The 27,386-nt window shown below is 38.5% G+C and overlaps 2 protein-coding genes and 1 pseudogene across 2 annotated transcripts; all 3 read right to left on the bottom strand.

Moving 5' to 3' along the window:
• Positions 1-743: 743 nt before the first annotated feature.
• Positions 744-7,966, bottom strand: LOC138340789 (uncharacterized). The gene is made up of 5 exons (XM_069293013.1): positions 7,727-7,966; positions 5,273-7,477; positions 4,437-5,155; positions 2,000-4,191; positions 744-1,945 (listed from the first exon to the last, which is right to left on the bottom strand). The coding sequence occupies exons 1-5, from the start codon at positions 7,964-7,966 to the stop codon at positions 744-746; spliced, it is 6,558 nt and encodes a 2,185-aa protein (XP_069149114.1).
• A 12,269-nt stretch (positions 7,967-20,235) lies between these two features.
• LOC101245789 (uncharacterized) lies at positions 20,236-21,784 on the bottom strand (annotated as a pseudogene).
• A 386-nt stretch (positions 21,785-22,170) lies between these two features.
• On the bottom strand, positions 22,171-25,534 carry LOC101245686 (large ribosomal subunit protein uL1z). The gene is made up of 5 exons (XM_004228405.5): positions 25,349-25,534; positions 23,950-24,169; positions 23,224-23,389; positions 22,524-22,729; positions 22,171-22,441 (listed from the first exon to the last, which is right to left on the bottom strand). The coding sequence occupies exons 1-5, from the start codon at positions 25,351-25,353 to the stop codon at positions 22,388-22,390; spliced, it is 651 nt and encodes a 216-aa protein (XP_004228453.1). The 5' UTR covers positions 25,354-25,534; the 3' UTR covers positions 22,171-22,387.
• Positions 25,535-27,386: the final 1,852 nt, after the last annotated feature.

The following is a 27,386-nucleotide window of genomic DNA, read 5'->3' as shown; positions in this document are numbered from 1 at the left end:
AAGAGAAGCAAGAAATTTTTAGGAAATAGTATCTCGAAAAGTCAATGCCAAGTCATGTCATGTCAGGCTTAACGAGCTTCTTTGAGTCCGTCGCTTGTCGAATGAATTTCAGAGGCATTCCGGACTTGTAGGGAAGTCCCATGACAAAATTTTGAGGCTATCCTCAAAATTTCTGTCCCAGTTTAGTATCTTGCTCCTCTTTCCATTGTAATCGCACAGATCTCGAAATTTTTGAGATCTTCTCAAAAATTCTGTCCCAGTCGCAAATTCGAAATGTCTTTAGTTTGATCCGCTAAAGAGAAGGTTCCTTCTGGAGAATTTTTTGAGTCCCTCTAAAAAAAAATTCTGTCCCAGTTTCTATTGTAGAAGGGGGGAATAAAATTTACGAGATATATGACCGAGCCCTTGTGGCGCCTACGTATCCCGTTGAGGCAGGAATCAGGTCAAACGTAGTTCCCCTTAAAGGTTAACAAGAATAAAATCTACAAAGAAACCGACCGAAGCCGACAAAGGCCGCCTACGTATCTCATTCTTGAGAATTCAGGTCGAACGTAGTTCAGGTGCAAAGAAATGATTAAAGGGGATAAATGGGGTGACCGAAGCCGACATGGGCCGCCTACGTATCTCGTTCTCGAGAATTCAGGTCAGACGTAGTTCGTTACAAGAGGGATAAGTATTCAAATTCGAACAAATACAAGCAAACAGAAGATTACAAGTAAATGATGGAAAATGCAAAACGAACTTCACGCGTAATATCTCTTGACAGCATCTGAATTGATAGGCTTGGGCCATACAGCGCCATCCATCTCTGACAAGACTAAAGCACCTCCAGATAGTACTTTGCGAACCATGTAAGGACCTTGCCAGTTCGGTGCGAACTTTCCTTTGTGCTCGTCTTGATGAGGAAAAATACGCTTAAGAACCAACTGACCAACTTCAAAATTTCTGGCTCTTACTCTTTTGTGAAAAGCGCGAGTCATTCTTTGTCTATACAACTGGCCATGGCAAACAGCAACCATCCTCTTCTCATCAATCAAAGCTAGTTGGTCAATCCGTTTGCTAACCCACTCAGCATTACTTAGCTCAGCTTCTTGGATGATCCTCAGTGACGGTATCTCGACTTCAACAGGTACGACTGCTTCTGTTCCGTACACTAGCAAGTATGGAGTAGCTCCAGTTGATGTTCTGACCGTCGTTCGATAACCCAGTAGAGCATATGGCAACATTTCATGCCAACCCCACTGCTTTTCAATCATTTTCCTCAGAATCTTCTTGATGTTCTTGTTGGCGGCCTCTACAGCTCCGTTCATTTGAGGGCGATAAGCAGTGGACCTTCGGTGAACAATCTTAAATTGTTCACATATCTCTTTCATCAGATGACTGTTGACATTTGCACCGTTATCCGTGATGATGGATTCTGGAACTCCAAATCGGCATATCAGATTGTTGCGGACAAAGTCGGCCACCACTTTCTTGGTTACCGATTTGTAAGAGGCTGCTTCCACCCACTTGGTGAAATAATCGATGGCAACCAAAATGAATCTGTGTCCATTAGAAGCGGCTGGCTCTATAGGACCGATGACATCCATTCCCCAAGCTACAAATGGCCAAGGCGAACTCATAGCATTAAGTTCGTGAGGTGGCACCCGTATCAGATCGCCGTGCACTTGACATTTGTGGCATTTTTGCACGAATTTGCAGCAGTCATGCTCCATAGTCATCCAGAAATAACCGGCTCGAAGGACTTTTCTTGCCAAGGTAAGCCCGTTCATATGTGTGCCACAGACTCCAGCATGTATCTGTTCAATAAGCCTCACGGCTTCAGTAGCATCCACGCATCTCAAAAGGCCCAAATCTGGAGTCCTCCTGTAAAAGACTTCTCCATTCAAAAAGAAATTGAGAGCCATACGACGTATCGACTTCTTTTGATTAGATGCGGCATCTTCTGGATATGTCCCAGACTCTAAGTACCTCTTTATGTCGAAATACCAGGGCAAACCATCTGGTTCTGATTCAACATGTGAACAATGGACTGGATGTTCCTTCAAGTCTATATCCAACGGGTCGATGTAATCAGTATCCGGATGTTTGATCATTGACGCGATGGTGGCAAGAGCATCAGCTAATTCATTCTGTATTCTGGGAGTATGTCTGAACTCGATCTGGCGAAACCTTTTACACAGATTTTGCACATATTGTACGTAAGGTACAATCTTCGGGTTCTTCACAGCCCATTCTCCCTGAACCTGATGAATCAAGAGGTCTGAATCTCCAATAACCAGTAACTCGTATACATTCATGTCAACGGCCATTTTCAAACCGAGAATGCAAGCTTCATACTCAGCCATGTTGTTTGTGCAGTTGAATCGTAGTTTAGCCGCTATAGGATAGTGCTGACCAGATTCTGATACCAAGACTGCTCCAACACCTTTACCCTGGTGGTTCACCGCTCCATCGAAGAATAATCTCCAACCTGGATAAGCTTCAGAGATATCTTCACCCACAAATGACACTTCTTCATCGTGAAAATATGTCTTGAGAGGTTCATACTCTTCATCAACGGGATTTTCCGCAAGATGATCAGCCAAAGCTTGTGCTTTTATTGCCTTCTGAGTCACGTACACGATGTCAAACTCACTCAACAGCATTTGCCATTTAGCTAACTTCCCGGTCGGCATCGCTTTCTGGAAAATATACTTCAATGGATCCATTCTGGAGATAAGATATGTAGTGTACGACGACAAATAGTGCCTCAGCTTCTGGGCAAGCCACGTCAGAGCACAACATGTTCTTTCCAGCAGAGTGTAACGAGACTCGTACGGAGTAAATTTCTTGCTGATGTAGTAGATTGCCCTTTCCTTCTTCCCTGTCTCGTCGTGTTGACCCAGTACACATCCAAAGGCGTTATCTGAAACAGACAAATACAGCAACAAAGGACTCCCTTCTCGCGGAGGAACCAATACTGGTGGATTAGACAAGTAGCTCTTGATAGCGTCGAAAGCGGTCTGGCACTCCTCAGTCCACTTAGTTGGGGCATCTTTCTTCAGCAACCTGAAGATAGGCTCACATACCACCGTCGACTGTGCTATAAACCGGCTGATATAGTTTAATCTCCCTAAGAAGCTCATCACCTCTTTTCTCGTCTTCGGCGGAGGTAACTCCTGAATTGCTTTAATCTTGGAAGGGTCGAGCTCAATACCTCTTCTGCTGACTATAAACCCTAACAATTTCCCAGCTGGGACTCCAAAAGCACACTTGGCGGGATTTAGCTTCAAGTTGTACCTACGCAAACGTTCAAAGAATTTTCGCAGGTGTGTCAAATGATCCGAACTCTCGCGGGATTTAATTATGACGTCGTCCACGTACACTTCAATTTCCTTGTGAATCATGTCGTGGAAGATAGTCGTCATGGCTCTCATGTAAGTGGCACCGGCGTTTTTGAGCCCAAACGGCATCACCCTGTAGTGATATACCCCCCAAGGCGTGATGAAGGCCGTTTTCTCCGCGTCTTCTTCATCCATCAGAATCTGGTGATAACCCGCGTAACAATCCACGAATGACTGCATCTCATGTTTGGCACAGTTATCAATCAGAATATGGATATTTGGCAACGGGAAATTATCCTTTGGACTAGCCTTGTTGAGATCTCTGTAATCAACGCAAATCCTGATTTTTCCATCTTTCTTGGCGACCGGAACGACATTCGCCAACCAGGTGGGATATTGCGTTACTTCTACCAACCGGGACTCTATCTGCTTGGTGATTTCCTCCTTAATCTTCAAACTCAACTCAGGCTTGAATTTCCGAGTCTTTTGCTTCACTGGCTCGAACCCTGGGTTGATAGGCAGCTTATGAGATACGACATCGGTACTCAGCCCCTGCATATCACTGACCTCCCAAACAAACACATCGCTGTATTCGGCAAGCAAATGAATCAGGCTCTCCTTCTGAGTTTTATTCAGGTGAGTGCTGATCTTAACCTCTTTGACACATTCTGAATCTCCCAAATTTACCGTCTCTGTTTCCTCCAGATTCGGTTTATGTTGATTCTCAAACTGTCGAAACTCTTCTACTACATAGTCTGGTTCCCCACTTTTTTCGTCGTAGTCGTCAGCCTCATCGTCATTTGCCTCATTTTGTTCGTTTAGCTCATGACATGACATGACGTTGGCAGGTTTGTAACTTACGTTACTGAAATCATAAACAGACAAAATTAGAAAAGCAAAATATAACAAGCAATCGAATAAACAAAGTCAAAATAAGGAGGCTTTCATTTAAATTGAATCAAGATGCAAAGTTGGGTCATGGCACGAGGCCACGTCGCCCTTTAAACAATCATAACAAAATTCAAAATCAAGAAAATGCAGAAATGGTGGGTCTCGGGCCTCTTCCGAACGACCACCGATTTTGGCATGCACAAAATAACTCCATTCTACCACAGAGTTCGGGGCATCAGGATCGGCGTGGACGTCCAATTTTGCAGCATCTCCCCTGGTTCAGCATCACGAATGCCTGCAGGCTCAGCCTCCTCCTCGATGACGGCGTTGATCTCCTTGAACAGGTCACAGATTCCTTCCCCATCGTCTGCAGACTCGGCACGCTCCCGGATTGGAAAGGATTGATAGAGATGCGGGATCGGCTTAGTCAACCCTTGATCCCTTTTCCTCTTCATCTTCATATCATCATCTGTGGGGATGAACCCCAAACCATACCTTGATCCTGTAGCAAGGACCGGAACTGGCTCGATGATCCCTTGCGCATTCCTTCCTAATCCGAAACCTGGTTCGAATCCGCTCTGCAGCATTACCGTGGCGATCATTTTGTACACGGCCGGCATGGGAGTCTGTGGTGCCAGGCCCTCATCGGTGGCATTTACCAACTCCACTGTGTAGAAATCCGAAGTTTGCGGCGTCTCGTCCAAGATCGGCACCTGCTTACCCGAATGGCTCCTTTCCCCGTGAATAACTAGTTCTTCATTTCTCCATACTAGTTTCATCACTTGGTGAAGAGTGGAAGGGATGGCTCCAGCCATATGAATAAATGGCCTTCCCAAAAGGAGGTTATAGCTGGTGTCGATATCCAACACCTGGAATTTTGCCTCGAACTCCGCGGGGCCCATTTGGATGATCAAGTTCACCGCCCCTAACGTCTCTCTCTGCACACCATCAAATGCTCTCACATTGACCTAGTTTTTCTCCAACTTTCCGAGGTCAAACCTCAGCTGCTTTAGCGTGGACAAGGGGCATATGTTTAGGCCCGATCCGTCGTCTACCAAAACACGGTTGACGATCTTTCCGCGGCATACCACGGTGATGTGTAGAGCTTTGTTGTGGGCTCTCCCTTCGGATGGCAACTCATCATCGCAGAAGCTGATACGGTGTCCCTGAATGACTCGGTGAATCATAGCAGCTACATTGTCGCTGCTTGTGCCTGAGGGCACGTATGTATCATCAAGAGCTTTCATTAAGGCCTGCCTGTGGGACTGAGAGCTCATCAGCAGGGCCCATACAGATATCTGAGCTGGAGTCTTCTCTAAATGTTTGACGATGGAATAGTCCTTCGGCTGCATCCTTCTCCAGAACTCTTCTGCTTCCCCCTCGCTTATCGGCCTCTTAGCATGGTCCTTCTTCTGTCCTCCGAGAGCAAGCTCATAAGGGGTGTAGCACCTTCCGGACCTAGTCATGCCTTGAGCCACGGCCGTTTCTATCACAAACTTGGGTTTGGGGAGAGTCCTTGAGGGCACCAAGGCAACAGCCTTTGCAGGTGTCAGAATGACAAACTCTCCTTTCTCCCTGACGCTCAAAGAAGCGACAGCCCTCTCCAAGTCTTCCTGAACAATAGGAGTAATTCTCTTGGCTTCACGCTCATCATCGTCAATTTCTATCATGTTGATGTTTCCACCCCCATGATTTGGCAACAGATTCGTGTTGACGTTTGGCGCCGCGGGCTGAAGAGAGACCACTTCCTGGTCAATCAAGTCCTGGATCTTGTGCTTGAGATTGATACAATCTTCTGTATCATGTCCAACACTGTTGGAATGGTAAGCACATCTCTGCTCCGGTCTGTAGAATCTGGAATGGACATCCACGGGCTTGGGGCCCACAGGGTGGATGTATCCGGCCGCGGATAACCTTTCGAACAATTTAGTTCTACTTTCAGCCAACACGGTGAAGCTTCTGGAGGGCTTCTTCTCAGACCTGGGGCGAGGGGGATCATACCCGCCCTGCTGTGGGGGAGGGACTTGTTGGTAATTGCGGGCGTTTGGTTGTGGAGCTTGGGTTCTGGGGTAGGGATTTGTTTGGTGGTTTGGCCTTGGGGCTTGGTAATTTGGATGGGGGCTTTGATATGCTGGGGTTTGTATTTGATATGCGGGGAATGGCGCTTGATAGTTTGGCTGTACATTAGCGCAGCTGGGAGCGACATTCTGGTAGTGGAGAGGGACTTGATAGGCTTGGGGGTAGTTTGGAAAATTTTGGGGAATCGGGGGTGGATTCTGATACGACGCAATATGGGCTTCTGGATAAGTGGGGCCGGCATTGTAGTGGCTGGAATGATTTGAGTTTGGACGGTAGGCTTGATGAGGCTGTGATGGAGGGTAAGGGCGGCCTTGGGGACGTGGTAAGTTTCTGGGGGCCTTTCTTCCCCCGTGTGAGATAGCGTTAACCTCTTCTCTTTTCTTCCTTACCAGTCCGGAAGACCCAGGTGATGCAGACACTCGGGCTATCTTCCCCGACTTCAGGCCATCTTCAATAGTCTCACCCACCTTGACTATCTCGGCGAACTTGGCGCCGATTAATAAGATGACTCTGTCATAATACTCGGGCTCCTGCACCCGCACGAACACCTCCACAATATCCTTCTCGGTCATTGGAGGCCTCACCTTCGCTGCCTCCTTCCTCCATCTGTACGCGAACTCGCGATAGCTTTCTGTGGGCTTCTGCTTCATCTTCTCCAAGGAGTACCGATCAGGGACTATTTCGACGTTGTACGCGAATCTGTCGATGAACTCCTTAGCCAGTGCACTCCAACTGGGCCACTGTCGAGTCTCATGTGACGTGAACCACTCCAGGGCTTCACCGCACAGGCTCCGGCTGAATAACCTCATTAGCAAGGCTTCATCTTTGCCAACTCCCACGAGTTGGTCACAGTACGCTCTGAGGTGTGCCATGGGGTTGCCCGCCTCACCGAAGGTATCAAACTTCGGGATCTTGAACCCTTCAGGCAGGTTCAAGTCTGGGTGGATGCATAGTTCTGCGTAGCTTAACCCGGCGACGTCTGGAGTACATTGCAATTCCCTCATTGCCTTCCGGATCTCCTCCTTTATGTCTACCTTTGCTTCTTCCCTCGACCTCCACTCTCTTTCTTGCTCCTCATAGTGGTCCAGCTCGGAGCCGTGCACCTCATGCTCGACTGGGATTGGGACTTGAAAAGTGGTTCTTTTGGGGAGGGGTGGAGCTATGGAAGGGCTTGGAACGTTCTGTGCGGTTTGATAATTTTACGGAAAATTTTGTGGATTGGTATTTTGGTTAAAGTGGGGATGCGGTGTTTGGGAATTGACGGCGGCGGGATTTTAGGTTTGATTTTGGGGTGATGGGGCTATTGGAATGCTTTGGGGGTGTGGTGGTATTTGTGGAGGATTGTCTGGGGGTGGTGAGGGAGCCTGATATGAGACTGACGCGTATTGGGGGTTTTGGGTGGTTATATCTATTCTGGAGGGGTTATGCACGGGTGTCGATGGACGTTGCTGAGTAGGATCCGAGCTGGACGAGGGGAAGTATGTAGGGGGTCTTGCGTCGAGAAAGTTGGGGCCGAATCCGGGCGGAGGGGTGTCTTGCCTCCGTTGCATCTCTACCCTCATGTCAGCTATTTGCTGCATCAGCTGCGCAATAAGCTCATTCTGCTCTGCCGCGGTGGGCTGAGCCACCACGACATCTGTGAGGCTGATTTGTTCATTGTTGTCGCACATGTCTGTATTTGCGTTTGATCTGGGGAAGGAATCTGCGCGACCTTTTGATCTGGTGAAGTAGTGGTGATCTGCCAGCTTTATCGACACAGATCAGTAAGAGGTACCTGTGATGAAAAAACAACTCAAAGGCAAATTTGTCAGTGCATATCCGGAGTACAAAATGCATAATATCGCACATAAAACAGATAAACACACAAGTCACTTTGTTTGAGGATATCTTAACCCGCGAATGAGGACGGAAATATATTTTGAACAAACAGGAATTTGTTTGTTTTGACGTCATCTCGGGAAAGCTGAATCACGTTGAGCTATGGTTTTCTTGCAGCTGCTTTTCGTCGTCCGTTGATCTTATCTTCGTATCTCCGAAACACGGAGGAGAATGAAAATTTTTGGTGATAGGGGCCGGGCCGGGAAAGGCTGCCTACGTATCTCACGAGGAGAATTCAGGCCCAACGTAGTTCGAATTTAGGATGAAAATTTTCCACTCATTCTTTCATTATGATTACAAGGGAATTGGAAAACAACATTGAAATTTCTGGAAAACAACATTTGGATATTTCTTGTCTTGTGGTGGCGTCTTTTCTTTCCTTTCAGACAGTCGGAAACGGAGGCTTGTAGACGATTTCTTCTTCAACGTCCTCCTCAATTACTTCATAGCCGGGGCTACTGTTATCTGTTCCCTGTTCACGGGCGGGATGTCTTCCGCCTTTTAAGTGGTTATGGGTTGCCAATTCTTCGTCGAGTGCCGCACTTCTGGCCAACGACACGGCAGTCTCGATATCTATTTTCGCTTCTCTCGCCTTTCCTTTGTGTATCTCCAAACGAAGCAGGTTCAACCTTTTCCTTAGGCTTTCGGTTTCCATCTCAACCTCCTTCTTTCTCTTTATCTGTGACGCCAGATCTTCATCCAAGGTTGAGACCGCAGCTTTGTAGATCGCCGTGGTCACGTCTACTTTGAGTCCCTCTTCTTCAACCCTCTGAATCTCTCGAGTGATTCGTTCGATCTTTCTTCGTAGTTCCTCCTCAGTGAGCTCCGTCTGGATGTTCTTGCCTTTGTCCATAGCGGTGATTCAACTTCCCTGGGATGATAGAGCGGTATTTAGGATTTGTGGTGGGAGATGGATTTTGCGTGAGAAACTAGAGACTCAGAAATTTTGGTCGGACATTTTAATAGTGGCTTCTGTATACTCTTTAGAGTTTTGGGCTTGGAGTGGGTTTACAATATCTTCATTCAAAGCAACGTAACACATAAGCATTTAAGTGCACATAGGTAACGCGTCCTAATCATGCATGGGGACCCTTTGTGCCAAGGGTAGGCCTAACGCATTCGAATGATGTACGTGTGAATTTAAACCAGTCAAGTGATTCCCCCCAAAAATAATACTTAACAATGAGTGAAACGTTTTAAAGGGGAAAAACAAACCCACGCAGGGGCTATTTAGAAAGTGCGATAACATTGGGCCCACGCAGGGGCTAAAGCAATGCGAATACAACAAGGAAAAACCCGCGTAGGGGCGATATCCACTATGCTGCTCCGGACGATCCCGCTCCGTCGTCGTTTTTCTGGTTTTTGTGCTGTTGGAACATGTACCTCAGCATCAACAGAAAGCCTTCGCCCAGACGCCCTTTGTCTTCCAAGCTCTCATATCGCATCCTCTCAATTTTCTGCTGGATCCAGTTGTTGAACTCGTCATACCCTTGCTTCAGTCTCTCGATCTCTCGAGTTGCCCTCTCGAGTGCGTCTTGATTCTCTACAAATTTGGCGTAGACCTCATTAGCTTCTTCCTTTAATTCTCGTAATTCGGCCTCTGCTTTGGCCTCTTTGTCTGTCACACTACGAAAGCTACGCGGAATTTGAAAGGAGATGTTTTGTATATCCCTCTTCAACCATGCTTTGTAGCCTTCGTCGCATCCAGCGTTGAATCGGTCAGGGGCGATACTGTCTTTGCCCATGCGCTTGGCATTCTTCCATTCTCTGAGCATCTCTGTAGCATCGTCCACCCTGTCGTCCCCAATGTCATATACATAAGCACCATAATACGCTTCTCTAGGCACAGTCTGCTCTCTTCCGAACTGTCGCAAGACTCGAAACGGCGCGTAAGGGCGGATCCCTCGGATACCGGGTAAAGGAAGCACGACACATCTTCGACTTTCTACGACAACCTCTTTGGATATGAAGCGGTCGAGCATCCATTGGAGGTCCTCTTCTCTCAACTCGGAGAAAATTTGGGCCAATTTCCCTCTCGTCTTCCGATTGTTCATGTTTGCCCAGAATAACAAGTCGTTCAAGTCCTTGAGGGTGTTCTTGTTGTCGAGAGTGTGCAGCTCTCGAGTTCCGGCACGCTTCGCCCAAGTGGCTGAGAATCCACCATTGGAGGAGCAGATTACAGCCCTGGAAGTACCGATGTCCCTCTTTGCACTTACCCAAAGCGCGATATATGTCTGATAATATGACTGGGGCTACGGAGTAGTACTTTGTCGTTCCTTGATTCTCGTACCCTTTGAATAGCGTCTGGACGAGTGTTATGACTCTAGTGTTGATACTCAGGCTCGGGCCGTGCGGGAAGACCATTGTTCCCAACAAGGCTATGGCAAACGCCAATGGGCGGAGCTCGTTCCACTCCCTGTAGGAAATTCTAAATTCCCGATTATACGCGGCATAGAAACTCGCGTGTCCAAATCTAACGTATAGATCTCTGAACATTATGTGGGAATCTTGACACCAATAAGTGAAATCTTTTCTTAGTCCTAACCAATCCGAGATGTCCTCAACGGAAGGTTTGTTGGGAATAAACACGTCCTCTTGTTTTCGGGCTCTCCTTTCTAGGCCCGTTCCCACGGTGTCTATGCAATCCCTGATCTCTTCTAATGTAGGGGTGATTTCGGCCGTTCCAAAACGGAAGACCATTCTTTGGCTGTCCCAATACCCCGTGAGTACCTCTATCAACTCTGGCCAACCATTCATGTTGACTAGCTCGGTCAAGGCCCCTACATACTTGTTTAGAGTCCACCTATGATCTCCGTCAAAGTCGTTGTGCCACATTGTTAGTTGGGGTGGCGCTGAGATGACCATGTTGAATTTGGGGAAGCGGTCCATACCTGCAAAACAGAAACCCGTTAGACTTTCCCCTACCCCCAAGTTGGTTTTCACACATACACTTTCGAATGTCAAATAACATGATGCGTCGTGAGGTCGATGACCTTAGACGCGATTTTGGTGGTTTTCTACTAAAATGGACTTAATACGCCTTGGGTATTAAGTCATCCTAGGCTAATGCCTAATTTTGGTTTTGGTTTCGCTCTAACTTAGGCTTTTCTAGAAATGTTTTCAAATAGACGGTTACCCGAGTCGGACAAACATCGGGGTGGAGCTATCGAATAACGTCGGATGACCGCATTCCAACTATTTATTCGATACTCCCAAATGATTTCTTGAGGTATTTCTGAGAGAAGTCGCGGTAAGCCGCGTAACTTCCGTTTCCTAATGCAGTCTATTTGCCGTTTGGCGGAAGTTATGCCATGAAATGCAATTATTCGAAAACTAAAGTATTTAAGCAAGTGAACAATTATCACAATTAGTCAAACAAGTTAGTCTTAAGGTTAGAATCCTCCAAATATTCCCCAGCGGAGTCGCCATTTCTGTTTTATCGAAAAGAGGTGATTTTCGAAAGAGGGTATTTTTGACTTTTAGGAGTCGCCACTTAATTTTGCGAAAATTAAGAAAACTTGTTTTCAAATAATTAAACAGAAAATTGTTTGAAAACTTTTAAGGGTTCGGGATTCATATTAGTGTCTTAGGAAGGTGTTAAAGGCACCTAAGACACTCCGCTAATTACGGTTTTCCAGCGATTAACTTATTTGACTATTATTTATTTTAACTTTGCAATTTTGAAATCATTAAACTTATGAGAAATTTACTTAGGCGAATTTTCAGATTTTAAAGCTCTTTAAATTCAAACTAACTTAGAATTTGAATTTTGAACATGTTAGAGTTTTAAACAACTTACGAGTTGAAATATTTATCGTTTTGAGATTCCATTTTAGTTTTGAGATTTGATAAAATAGAAGGCGCTTCGAAGGGGGTTTGGAGTTTTCTAATCTTAAGCTAACGACATTCAAAATAAAACGTAAACAAGTAGCAAAGAGAGATAGAGAGAGAGAGGGAGAGAGAAATTTTTGGGTCCAAATTCGGATTCTGTTCGCCTTGACCGAATTTTGGACCCACCTGCTTTTGGGTTTTAACCCGTTTCAACCTGTCCTAATCTAAACATATAAAATAAATACGAGAAAAGAAAGCAACAAGGGCTTATGCCCATTACAAACAGAATACAAAAGAAAGTAAATAAAAATCCAATTTCGCTTTCTTTGATTTCTTCAATCTCCGCTACGCTTGATTATATATGACTCGAATGAAGGGAATTTTAGCCTTTAAGGCCCTTCCGAGATGCACGGAGGAGGACGGATAAAGGGGAGTCCCAAAATGGACTCGAGAAGAAGTTTCCCATGCAACAAAGTAGAAACGAATTAGTATGCGAAAGATGGACTAATAACACGCATCTTGAATAAACGGAGATAAAAAAAAAACAGACTATTACGAAGTCAAAAATTAAGAGAAACAGAAAACTTAAACATAATTTCCAAAGAACCGAGACATGAAACAAATGGTGACATGTCGTGCACACACACATACTGATGCACTTGTCATATACAGAGATTATACCACCACTATTTAACAAAAATGAGCAACAGTCTTATTGAACAAACGGACCCAAACAAAGCTATCACACTTAATCAAATCTCACGAAAGAAAAAAAACTGATGCAATTCTAAGATACAATTCCACCTCGAAAGCAACACACTTAACAGCTTGGGAGCAACAAAATACTTGGAGTAAAGAAACTATAACATAACTCAACAATACCATCAATAAAATATCGATGCCACTGAATCTCTTAAAGAAACCAAATCCTGAGAGAGCTACAGAATAACCAGCGGGCATGGATGACGTGAGGATACAGCGAACATTTAATTTAAAAGGACGAAACAACACCTATGATGACCCTAAATAACAAGCAATACTCGTCAACAGAATCGAATTTATAAACAAACAAAAAAAAAACATGGCCAGCAGATTAAGCAAACAACAATTAAACAAGCTTGACATGAGGAGAAACAGAGATGAAAGCATAGGAACAACAGTTGACGAACAGCAAAACCACACGAGAAATCACCCTATGCGTCGGATTCGGGAGAGGCCAAATGGCTAAATACATTCGCAACAAAACATATCCAAAACGGAAGAGATATTACCTGTTGAGGAGCAGCGACTGGGACGGCGCGAGCAAGACGACAGCAACTTCCACCACGACGCGAGTTTAAGAGTTCCAACAAGCAGCACAGAGGCGACGGAAAGTAGGGAGACTGCGCTATGATGTCTTTTTCTGTGTTTTCCTTTTCTTTTCAAAAATCTCAAATATCTAACAATTTTTCAACTCCCAAAATTTCTAGCGCTCAAAATTCTAACCCCTCTGAAATTTTGATAAAAATCTCTAAATGTTTAACGATTCTTCAATTCCGAAAATTCCAACCCCTTTTCTGAAGGAGAAGAGGGGTTTAAATAGAAAGGGAAAAGGTTGCGGAAGAGGGAGGGCGGGGACGTGACCTTTGATTTCAAAATTTGAAATCTCTTCCATTAATGGTGCACCATCCCTTCTGAAAAGGTTCGTCCTTTGCGGAAACGGAAAAAAGGGGAAGGGATGGCTAGCGTGTCTGCTACAGCCGAAAACAGGTCTGCCACCGCCGAAAGCAGGTCTGCTGCGAGGCGTACTGGCGAGGAGAGAGGGACGCGCGAGGGAGAGAGGTCGCGTGAGAAACGCGGGTGGGGCTGCTGTTTTTCTGCGTTTTTTACAGGCTGCGATGGGATGGGGAGAGAAAGGGAGAGAGCGTGAGGGAGAGACGCGGAGCATTTTGGAGAGATTTTCGATTTGGGGCTGTCGCGCGTCTGTTTCTTGGGAATTTGGTGTATTTCTGTTTTCTGAAAACAGACGTGGGGAAGATGGGAGAAGGGAAAGAAGAAGAGGGAGGTCGCGTGGGGAGAGACGCGTGAGGGAGACGAGAGCGTGGGGGAGACGCGGGGTTTTCCGGGTTTCGTTTGTTGTTCTGGGTTTCTATTTTGTTCTGGTTTTCTGTTGGGAACAGATTGAATGTGCTGAAGAAGAAAGGGGGGGAAACGGGTTATTGGGGTTGGGTCAGGTGTTGGGTCGGGTTTTTTGGGTGGTTTTTGGGTTTGAATTGGGTTGGGTTGAGGTAATTGGGCCTGGGAATTAATGTTGGGGCTGAAGATTAAGAGGGGCTGGGCCTGGGGTAAAGGAATGGGTTTAAGATATACACATATACATATACATATATGTATATACATATATGTATATATGTACATATATTTATTTTCGCAAGGTTTATAAAACTAACTAACTCATACCGACGCGGGTCAAAATTGGGTGTCAACATTGTGTGATTTAATAAATGTATTTTTATTCCAAATAGATTGTATTTGAGACAAAATTTGACACAATGAATATAATGAGCATTCATCCTCTCTATCAAATATATTATGAATCAATTGTATTTCATTAAATATACGTGAGAGATCTGTAAAATTTTCATTTATATACAAACAAATAAAAAGCTTACAAAAAAATAGTCAATTTTCTATTTATAGAAAAAAGGGGGGAAATTTTATGAAATAGCAAATTATTAATTCAAATTAATGTTTAGTCATAGTTTATTTTATTTGTAATTCGTAACAAACATCCTATTTTTGACATCTGATTTAGTATATAATTAGTATAAAAGTATATAAAATGTGTTTGTATTTGTATAAAGCGAGAGAAAATATATATACAAATACAAATATATATATTTTTCATCATATACACTTGTGATAATATAAACACATATTTTATTATACAAATTACAATGTATAAATAAATTTATACAAAGCCGAATAATTTGTATCAAATTGTATATATTAGAGAATTATACAAATCAAAAGCTTCATAGCAAACATAAAATTTGTCATGGAACGCAATTATGCAAACTATAGCTACAACAACAAATGTGCTTTTTATATTTGCTACATGTGAAAGTTGTTTAAAAAAAACTCCATAAGGGTCATGGGCTCTACAGAGCTCGGCCTAAGGCCATTACTCCATTTTTACTTCCTCACTATAGCCACTTAAAAATATTTAACTTATGCTCAATGGATATATTTTTCTAGTTACGATTCGTAGCTGAATGTTAAAGGAATGAGAGAGATGAGCGAGATTAGGAGAGGGGGAGAGAGGCGAGCAAGATTGGGAGAGGGAGGAGAGATGTGAGCGAGAAACTGTAGATGATGGAGGGAGGCATATTGTATATGTATGTCCGTCGAATTGTAAATGTATATGTGTCAAATAATTGTATATATGTAGCTGGTATACATATGTATTTGTATATCTGGTGAGCAAGATTGAGAGAGAGAATAGTGAGGCGAGCGAGAGCACAAACAGTGGAGAGATGCGAACTATATATGTATATATGCCATATAATTGTATATATGTAACTAATATACATATGTATTTGTGTTTCTGGCGTGAGAGATTATGAGATGGAGAGAGAGCCGAGTGAGACTGGGAGAGGAAGGAGAGAGCGAGCGAGAGAGGGCAGAGAGTGGAGAGAGGTTAATTGTGTTTGTAAATCTGTGAGTGATGTAATCATAGCTAAAATCAAGTTGTGAACCGTATTTAATTCAAACTATAACTATGTTGTCGTATTAACTCGTATATATTTGCTTATTCGCATAATTTTTTCATTTTCCGGTGTTACCTTTTTTTTTAAAAAAAGAAAATTATTTTGTTTGTTTAGCTGCAATTTTTGAATATTTTAAAAAAAAAACTCTTTTCCTTTTTATTAAAAGAATATTTTCATGCATTTTATTTCTCTATTAAGATTGTATAAATGGTGTAAAAATAAATATATAGGTTGTATAAATAGTTATGTAGTGTATATATTCTGTATCAATATTTTATAAGTAGTTATTAAAATGTATCCGTATAATATAAATAGAGTATAAACATGTATATACAATGTACAAATAGTTATATAGTGTATATCATGTAATATATTGATATTATATAAAGGAAAAATTACATAAATTAGTACATTTTAATAAATAATTACTGATTTTAGCAATACTTTTTATTTATTACCATTTATAACAATGCTATGTCAAATCTACAATATGAATTAAAAGTGAATTATGTATGCAATATATATGAATTATAATTGTTTTTTGAAATATATTATGTTTGTTTGTTAAAAATTTGACATATTGTATTATAAGTGTATTAAAATGTGCGATAAATGTATTATCCATTATTAAAATTTGTATTATATATGAATAATAAATTGTTATTTGTAATATGTATTAAACTTGTATTAAAAATGAATTAAAAGTGATCAAGTGAAAAAAAGATATTATTGCTATAAATGGTAAATATTTTTTTATTTTAGTATATTTATGTAAGTTTCCCTTATATAAATAGGTATGTAATGTATAAGCATTATAAATGATGTATAATCGTGTATCGATATTATATAAACAATTATGTAATGTATCGATATTAATATTTATTTGACTATCATGCATTTCCTCCTTAATAAATAAAAGATTAAAAAAAAGACATAAATATTTATTTTTCCAACCAAAAAAAAAAAGGGAAACAATTAGAAAAAAGAAAGTTTTTCTTTTTAAAAAGAGTGACAAAAAAATATAAACAACAAAAAGTTGTTTTTTAATAGCACAACACAATAAAATGGAAAATTTCAAAAATGACTATAGTTAGGACTTAATTAGAGGTTTATAGCTATAGGTTACTTAATTACGAATTATAGTTACATGTTTGAGGTAGGAGAGAGGCCAACAAAATCTGAAAGATAGAGGAGAGAAATGTTGAATACCTATTGTATTCGTTGTTTCAGGTTGTATCACGAATATAATTGATACAATTGTTTTGTATCAAAATGAATATAATTGTATCAGAAACTATTGTATTTAGCTACATATAAGGAGGAGAGACGCGAACAAGATTGAGAGAGGTGAGTAAGATCGAGAGAGGGAGGAGAGAGAATCAGTACACATGTATTCATAGTATCACGACTACAATTGATAAATATTACAAATATAGTTGATACAAAATACAACAATTGATATAAAATACAAACCTCTTACTTATATTTGATTGAATACAATTGATACATAATACATTCGATAGAGAGGATGAATGCATATTGTATTCATTGTATCAAGTTTTATCACAAATGCAATTTGTTTGTATCAATTATATTAGTGAATATAAGTATATCAATTATATTAATGAATACAATTTGTATCGACAAATACAATTTACAAAATATAAATTGTCATAATACAATTGATACATAATACATATACAATTGATATGTAATATAAATAGAGTTTATATGAAATACAAATACATTATACAATTGTCATATTATATAAATGTTTTTATTTAGTTGTACTAGAGAGAAAGGGACGCACGAGAGAGAGGGAAAGAGATAAGACTATGCAAATCAAAAGCTTCATAGCAAACATAAAATTTATCATGTAGCGCAATTATGCAAACTATAGCTCCAACAACAAATATGATTTTTATATTTACTATATGTGAAAGTTGTTAAAAAAAACTCCATAAGGGTCATGGGCTCAACATAGCTCGGCCCAAGGCCATTAGTCCATTTTTACTTCATCACTATAGCCAGTCAAAAATAATTAACTTATGCTCCATGGCTATATTTTTCTAGTTACGAGTCATAGATGAATGTTAAAGGATTGAGAGAGACGAGCGAGATTAGGAGAGAGGGGAGAGAAACGAGCAAGATCGGGAGAGGGAGAGAGAAGCGAGCGAGAAACTGTAGATGATGGAGGGAGGCATATTGTATATGTATGTCCGTCAAATTGCATATCTGTCAAATAATTGTATATATGTAGCTGGTATACATATGTATTTGTATATCTGGCGAGCAAGATTGAGAGAGAGAATAGTGAGGCGAGCGAGACGACAAAGAGTGGGGAGATGCAAACTATATATGTATATATGTCAGATAATTGTATATATGTAACTAATATACATATGCATTTGTGTTTCTGGCGAGCGAGATTGGGAGATGGGGAGAGAGCCGGGTAAGACTGGGAGAGGAAAGAGAGAGGCGAGCGTGAGAGTGGAGAGAGTGGAGAGAGGCTAATTGTATTATATCTGTGAGTGACGTAACCATAGCTAAAATCAAGTTGTGAATCGTAATTAATTCAAACTATAACTGTGTTGTCGTATTAACTCGTATATATTTACTTATCCACGCAATTTTTCCTTTTTCCGGTGTTAATTTTTTTGAAAAAGAAAATTATTTTGTTTGTTAGATGCAATTTTTGAATAATTTAAAAAAATTCTTTTCCTTTTTACTAAAAAAAATTTCATGCAATTTTTTCCATCTATTAATATTCTATAAATGGTGTAAAAATAAATATATAGGTTGTATAAATAGTTATGCAGTGTATATATTATGTATCAATATTTTATAAGTAGTTATATAAAATGTATCTGTCTAATATAAATAGTGTATAAACATGTATATACAATGTACAAATAGTTATATAGTGTATATCATGTAATATATTGATATTATATAAATAGGTATGTAATATATAAGCATTATATAAATGATGTATAATCGTGTATCGATATTATATAAATAGGTATGTAATATATAAGCATTATATAAATGATGTATAATCGTATATCGATATGATATAAACAATTATGTAATGTATCGATATTAATATTTATTTGACTATCAAGCATTTCCACCTTAATAAATAAAAGATTAAAAAAAGACATAAATATTCATTTTTCCAACCAAAAAGAAGGTGAAACAATTAGAAAAGAAAAAAGTTTTTCTTTTTAAAAGGAGCGACAAAAAAATTTAAACAACAAAAAGTTAATTTTTAATAGCACAGCATAATAAAATGGAAACTTTCAAAAATGACTATAGTTAGGACTTAATTAGAGATTTATAGCTATAGGTTACCTAATTACGAATTACAGTTACATGTTTGAGGTAGGAGAGAGGCCAACAAGATCTGAAAGAGAGAGGGAGAGAAATGTTGAATACCTATTGTATTCGTTGTTTCAGGTTGTATCACGAAGCTATTGTATTTAGCTACATATAAGGAGGAGAGACGCGAACAAGATTGAGAGAGGCGAGTGAGATTGAGAGAGGGAGGAGAGAGGATGAGTACACATTATATTCATAGTATCACGACTACCATTGACAAATATTACAAATATAGTTGATATAAAATACAAACCTCTCACTTATATTTGATTGAATACAATTGATACATAATACATTCGACCGAGAGGATCAATACATATTGTATTCATTGTATCAAGTTTATCACAAATGCAATTGGTTTGTATCAATTATATTAGTGAAAACAAGTATATAATTATATTAATGAATACAATTTGTATCGACAAATACAATTTACAGAATATAAATTGTCATAATACAATTGATACATAATATATATACAATTGATATGTAATATATATACATATATATATATATATATATATATATATATATATATAGTTTATATGAAATACAAATACATAATACAATTGTCATATTATATAAATGTTTTATTTAGTTGTAGTAGAGAGAAAGGGACGAGAGAGAGAAAGAGGGAAAGAGATAAGACTATACAAATTGTAATTATTTCAAACTAAAGTAGTTTATCATAAAATACATATCACATGTTTGTCTTATTACATAAAATCAATGGAATACGAATATATAAAGTTTAACACCTATTAGATGATTTATACAAGTTCAAATTTTAGTGTGAAAATATGCATATTCGATCGATTGATTTAAATAAAAAGTAACTCAATTATAATCCAAAAATAATTCGTCCGCTTATCTTACTTGAACAACGTGACACCAGGACCTCTGAATCCTATATAGACCTATAATTAAACTCTAAATGCAACCATTTGAGTCAACAAAGATTTGTTGAATCATTCACAAGTCTTATTGGACTGAGTAACCTTATTTTTTGTTCATAAAATATAACAAACAGACCATATATTTGACAATGAAATACAAAAAAGTTAAGCTTGACAATTTTTCATAACTTTTTCATTTATCAATCAAAGCACAACTAGGTTTTGATATTCTTCACCAGAAATTGCTGTTTCCATTATATCTCCAGGATTAAAATCCCTCTCTTCCATGAACAACGTAACCAAATTCTTCGAAAAATCACTCACAGCTCGAACTCCTTTCTTCTTTGCTTTCACTCGTGCAGCTCTCGAATATCTCAAATTCCAAAACACAATCTCAGGTACACGATTTTCGTATCCATTCATCTTAAATTTCCTAACAATCGTCTCATAATCCGTCTCCCATTGATTCGTCGAGGCTTGATCAAATTCCATCAATAGCCACTTTCAGTATTAAATCAAAAACTTTTTTTGAAAATCAGCGTTCATTCTCCATTCCATTTATCTCACAAACTCGACTTTAGAAATCAAACTCTCCCCTTCGACTATTTGAAGGGTCGGGTTGTTACTGAACATGATAAGCTTGCCTTTCCATGGCTCTACACTTAGCTCCGAAACAAGGACTCCTAATGCCACGAACACTTCCATTGGAGTACCCGTCATACTACCAGATACGTCACAAACAGTAAGACAATTTTTCAACTTCCCCTTTATCGACAAGTTATCTACTATACTATAAGCAAACTGTGAATTACATAGAGATTTTCATGGGAATTAGTGTGAAAATTTGCAGGAAAATAAGTTTCTTTTGAATTTTCATACTAATCCCCAGGAAAATCCTATGTAATTCACAGTTTCTTTGTAGCAACTTGATCCTCATCATCCGTGTCGTTTAACTCTCCGATTATCGATGAGGTAGCAATGCACCAGCAGGAATCTTAGCCTTCCCCTCTTTCACTTTCTCAATACACTCTTTAAACTTCTTTTCCCTCGTATTACATGAATTTATCTTTGTATATCTTCATAGCAACTGATGCTACTCTATTGTAAGGTATCAAACCCTAATCTTTTCGACCTATATAAACCTCCGGCAACTCTAATGCAGCACGTAAAGGGACGAGAACTTGCTTCCTAAATCGATCCCTCACTCTATACGCGTAATGTGCATCTTCAATCCCTTCGTATTCACAACACAATTCTCTTGGAAACACCTTTCTAGCTATAGTTTCACATAAAAGTATCTGAATCTAAAGATGGACATCATTTAGCAGCAAGACTAATCACCGTCAACTTCTCATCGCCTAACAAGTCAAGATCCAACTTCAAACAATTCACGGATAAATCAGATACGCAATTATGCAAGAATTTATCATCCGGATCAACACTGTATCTATCAAAAAACGTCTTCTTCGCCATATTCAATTTTCTTTACCGTTTTATCTATACTCGCTTTCTCTTTCAATCTTTCAACTTCAGTCTTTGCATTTAGCCACAATGCAGCAGTGTAATAACTTCCCTTATCAGATTTTCCAGTACTACAAACACCGCGCAAATTGCAGATCAGTTTCAATGCTGTTAGGGGGTTATGATCCCAAGCGCGGTGTAAGTACTGGATGAGTGATTTGGAAGGAGTATCATTCACAACATTGAAGAAGAAATCTAAGGGCTTGTAGGAGAATGATAAGTTGCAGACATGTTTTCAGTGTAGCCCATATTTGAAGGGTTTTGGACTTGTGTTGAGTTGAAATTTGCTACCATTAGATCTATGGATGGATTGTTGGTGGTGGTGATGGAGGAAACTGGTAGTGATTTTTGTTAGCAATGGATTTCTAGAAGGCCAACCAAAGAAGCCATTATAGACTTATGGGGCATTCAGACTCTAATATGAATATCGAAAACGAATGAAAAAAATCAAAAAAGAAATCCTAGTTGTAGTGGAAACGATGGGGCGGTAATACATAACATACCCAACATATTCCATAAGTGAGACCTGAGAGATAGAGACATAGAGTATTCGCAGACTTTACCCTTAAGCAACGTAACAATCAAACAAAATTGAAAAGCAAAGAGGTTTAATAGCAGTTAAACCACAAAATTTGAGTTTTCCTTTAGATATGAAAGTTGACAATATTCAAGAAAATCAACAGAAAGGAGAAAAGAAAAAGTAAAATCATAACAAAACTGATATAAAGTTTTCAACTCAGTATCCAAGGAGCACAACTAAACAAAAAATGCAATAGTATCTATAACGCGTACAAGTCAAAACGCCTGAAACTGCAAAGATTGTAATACAATGTCCTTAGAAGATGCGTTGAGTCTTTCCCATGGTACTCTTCAAGTACAAGCATCTCACCTGTGAGCATTAACGACAAAGAAACATTAGTACTCGTACAAACTCTAAGGTAAAGGCTCGTGGATAGATGAAGTAAACTCACATTTTGCCAATTCTTCTTTAGCAAGGACACGAGAAAGTTGACACTCATCTGCACGTTCTGGAAGATTTGTTTCTCCTCCATATCCATATTACCTACGGCAACTCCCATGCAAAGAACCTTCTTCAACTGGAATTTGATAGTCGCCTTGGTCTCGTTTACCTTAGACTCGAGTGATTCCTGGTGGGAAACAAGGGTAGGAAACTTACCTGCATTATAAAGATAACGAAAACTAGTTAAGAGATGGGCAAAAAACGATATAAATAAACCACTTTTAAGTGAGATTGGCATTTATGCTCTTTATATACACAGCTGCAATTGTAAAAAGTTGAGGCATGATACTTAACGAGACCCGAACAACAAGAAGAAAAAGTGCCAACTTTTCTCACAAAATGGAGACCGCTTGGATATTACTACATTAATTGCTGAAAAATGCTAATTAGAAAGTCCGGTGAATTATTAAAGAGGTGAAACTAAATCAATCAATGTCTGGTTAGTAAGCATGGCCGGTAAGACTGTTGTACAAGGTGAATTGTTCATTCTTACATATGCACTTACATGTCAGGATAATGAGTTAACGGAAGTAGTTCTATCAAAATCAGCCACGACTACCAATATGTACAACAATAAACCAAAGACATCAGACATAAACCAAACCATCTCTACAGCTAGTTAAAACATCGAAATAGTCTATTGTACTTGCCTGCCTTGTTCAAACCAGGCCCCAAGAGACGGGGGATCTGCTTGATAACAGCTTCTGATGCCAAGAAAGCATGGTACTTCTTTGCGAGCTTCTTAACCAACTTCTTGTTTTTATTAAGCTTCTTCAGACCTTCCACATCCATGTACTCCAAACCAATCTTTTCTGCCTGAAAAACAAATGCAATAAAGCTTTGATCACACTTTGCACAAAATCATCTATAGCAGTAACTTTAGCCTTTAGGTACATTAGCAACCACAAAATTTCAAACAGTTACGAGAACTAAGCAGGTCCACTGCATATAAAATTGGACCTCTACAGATATTGCTGCTTCCTCAAAGCTAAGAAACTGTCAGTCAAAAATGAAATTGCACTAACTAATATACAAGGCACTAGTGTTGTATGACTAGAAACTAAACCTCGGGATTCACTGCCAAGACATGTGTAATCGAAGCTACAGATTGACCAGAAATATTTCAAGAGTTCTTTGATAACAAATGCTATCATCTTATTAAGACTCTAAAGCTACAAAGAAGATAATTGAATCAACATTAGTATTGTTCAAGTTGAGTATAAGAGTTTGAGGATCCATCACCTAAAACTTCAACAGTAATTTCGAAGCGATGCTTATGCAAATGTGAGGCTGCAGCTTCCCCAAATGTTAAGGATAGAGAATACAGGAAAAATGCAACTCAATTATTATTCCTATGACTATTTAAGGCGGATTACCTCTCCCACGTGCTGAGCATCTCCAAGCATGCAAATCTTCATCTTGGGGCGAGGAATGTGTGGCAACTTAACTGAACCACTGAAACGCTTGTCCTTTTGAGGATCATAGTTTTTCAAACCAATCTGAAGCTCAATGGTTTCGGTGAACTTCCTTTTCTTCTCACTTGAATCATTCTTAATCACGGTGATGGCTTCTCTTAAGGCATCACTCTGAAGCTTACTGTAGAAGAATCAACATCAAACTAGATTAATGAAGGTAATTAACCCAAATAACAGGCGTATTTATCCAATATATCATGCTAAAGGCACAAAAATAAATATGATCTTAACTCTACAACTCAATCAACTATACCTCAATCCAAACTAGGATTTTGAGTTTATGAGTTTTAAATTTTAAGAAAAGAAAGTTAGTGGGTTCTTGATAAATTTTTTATACATAACAAGTGATTATATTTAACATATAAAAGGTGCAGGCAGCATCAAAACTACACATAATCGGGATGCTAGCTCTGCTCCTGCTTTTCCCCATCCCAAGACATGGTAAGCGCCACCCTCGAACCTACTACCTATGAGTCAATGGTGTCCCTTTTCCTCTTCGGTCTATCCGTTTCAAGACTCAACACATAGCCTGGAAGCAGCAGCAACCTCACATACCATATCCATTTGGCGTCATTGCGGCCAAATTTATTTCAACACTAAACAATCCATCCTTCAAAAAAAAAAAGGTTTCTCTAAACTACTGATTCTCTAAATCTCATCCTTCTCCCTCCACCATACTAACCTTATCAAAATGAATTTAAAATGTTCAAATTCTACACCGAACTTACAATATATCAAACCTAGCGAAAAGCAGTAAATTTTACTCAACTTTCTATAAGTTTCAACTTCAAAAATCAGTTTTTCCCCTTGCATTACATTCACTTGCACATTCAAGACAACCCCACATCAACAAATGCCATTTTACATACAATTCAGCAAAATAAAACAACCTACAAAATGAGAAATTATACACCTCTAGTTTCATTTTTTTTTATTTTATAATCATAATGTCAGGACCCGTTCGCGCCCACCTCGACTAATTCCACACGATACATCAGCAACAGGTGTGAGTATTAACCTGAGACCTCGTGGTGCTCAACCTATCCATCTCTAATTCTCATTATCATGTCAATATATATTTAATCAACAATTATGTTACTAACCCAGATCCCATTTTTGAAAACTAAAAAAACCCACATCTCTAATCAAAGAAATAATTGAATGAACATGTGCCTACTGTCAACAACTCCAGCAAAAACTAAAAGAATCAAAACATACTCAAATTGTGCAAAAAAAAAAAGAACTATACAGCTTAAAATAGAAGGAAAAGCAAAAAAGATTGAAGCTTTTGTGTATATACCTCATGGCTCAAAGTAGAATGGGAAGAATCGTCTCTGCAAATTGAGTGAGCGGCGGAGTGGTGGCAAAGAAGTTGAGGGTTAAAGCTAAGTTCTCAATGGGCTTGTTGGGTCTTGCTAAAAGATATATGGGCTTTGTTAAGAAAGTATATATTTGTACATGTTTTAAAAATGAGATCCCAACTCATATTTTATTACCTTCGAACTATCGTCAATGATATATAGATATTTGTCGTCATATTTTTGGGATATTGATACTCCTGCCGTCTAAAAATCAGAGCATGTATACCATTTATACTAACAGGCATACACGTGTCATAATTTTATTTATCGACCCGACATTCATTAAATATTGGGATCGACTGATAAGATTGTATCACGTGTCCATATTTAGTCTTCTGTTAGAGTGAACGGCATGTGAACTCTAGTTTTTGAATGGTAAAGATACAGATGTTCCAAAATATGACGAATGATATCTGCATACATTTACAATAGTTCAGAGTATATTTGTCATTTCTCCGTTATTAAATTAATATTTTTTAAAATACGATATTTTGATTATTATTTATTTTATATATATATATATATATATATATATATATATATAAAAAAAATAATCAAAATATCGTATTTTAAAAAAAAATTAATTTAATAACGGAAAATTGGATTCATATTTACCTATAGTAACAAGATTTTCTAGTTTACGAAACATAACAAGATACATATTACAAAATGGTATACAAATGAGAAATATAGTGATCAATGAAGTTATGTTTTCATCAATTTTGATACACTATCAAAAGCTCTCATAAACACCATTAAAGTTTCACTTTGATTTCGACACAGAACCATTTTTTTTTTTGATAAAAAAATAAAAAGGCAATATTTAAAAAGCAAATGTGGATTAAAGTATTTATCAAACTAAAAGTGAAAAAAAAAGCGTGTAAATTGAAAATCTCATAGTTTTAATATGAAATGACAATCTATCCCTAATAACTTTCTGATTACATTAATCCCTTAAAAAATTAAAAAATTGGATAATAATAATTGAAGTTCGGATACATTAAATACTATCTTGAATACATTAATATGTAGCTCGGATACACAATATGTAGCTCGAATACATTAAATACTGGCTCGAATACATTAACATGCAGCTCAGACACATTAAAGAAATAAGAAATTTTAAATTTTTAAAAAATAATAAAAACTAATGAAAATAAATTAAACAAAAGATGTGTATTTATGTAATTTTTTCGTAAAAGAATTAATACACAATGATCCGTAGAATTTAAAATGTAGGCATGCTGGTTTCATAATTTAAGAAATTCATGTTGAGAAGAAGAGAAATAGACCATGAAAGTATAGATCATTTAAGATTGTAGTAAAAAGAAAAATATCTATGAATTATGTATAAATTTTGTTTAAAATTCATGTTAGACATTTGTAAAAATATATTCATTTTTATAAATAAAATTTATGTATATTGTGATTTTGATAAAGTACATATGAATTTTATCATAACTAATAAAGTAAGTATAAAATTTATTGCTCTTTTTCTTCTTTACCCTACTAGTAGGTTGAATATTCCTTAGTTCTAGTGTTCCTAATTTTAGTTCATAAATAGAGGAGATTGTTGAGAATTTTGGATATTCCATGAAGAGCGGTTTAATAAATTGGTGATGTAAAAGACAAATATATTATAAGATTCTTAAAATTATTTTATAAATTTATTCATATAATAACTAGACACACAAAAAAATCAATATTTTAATTTAGTAATAGAAGCATAACAAGCGATAAGTGAGTTAGACATATTTATGATGATTTCAGACTTTGTTGTAAACAACATAAAATTTAAGTTAAAGAAATTTAAATAAAAGTTTATTAAATCAAACATGATACAATAATATAATAAATTCAAAGGAACCAAACTAAAATGGAAATTAGAAAGCACAAACATCAAACTTTTGAGAGAAAATAAGTATTTGAGGAGTAGCCAAAGCTATTTCTCAAGATGCTTAAAAAGTAATTTTTTTT

Source organism: Solanum lycopersicum, chromosome 1 (genome assembly GCF_036512215.1).
Source record: "Solanum lycopersicum chromosome 1, SLM_r2.1".
Lineage (NCBI taxonomy): Eukaryota > Viridiplantae > Streptophyta > Magnoliopsida > Solanales > Solanaceae > Solanum > Solanum lycopersicum.
This window is presented reverse-complemented; position numbering and strand designations above follow the sequence as displayed.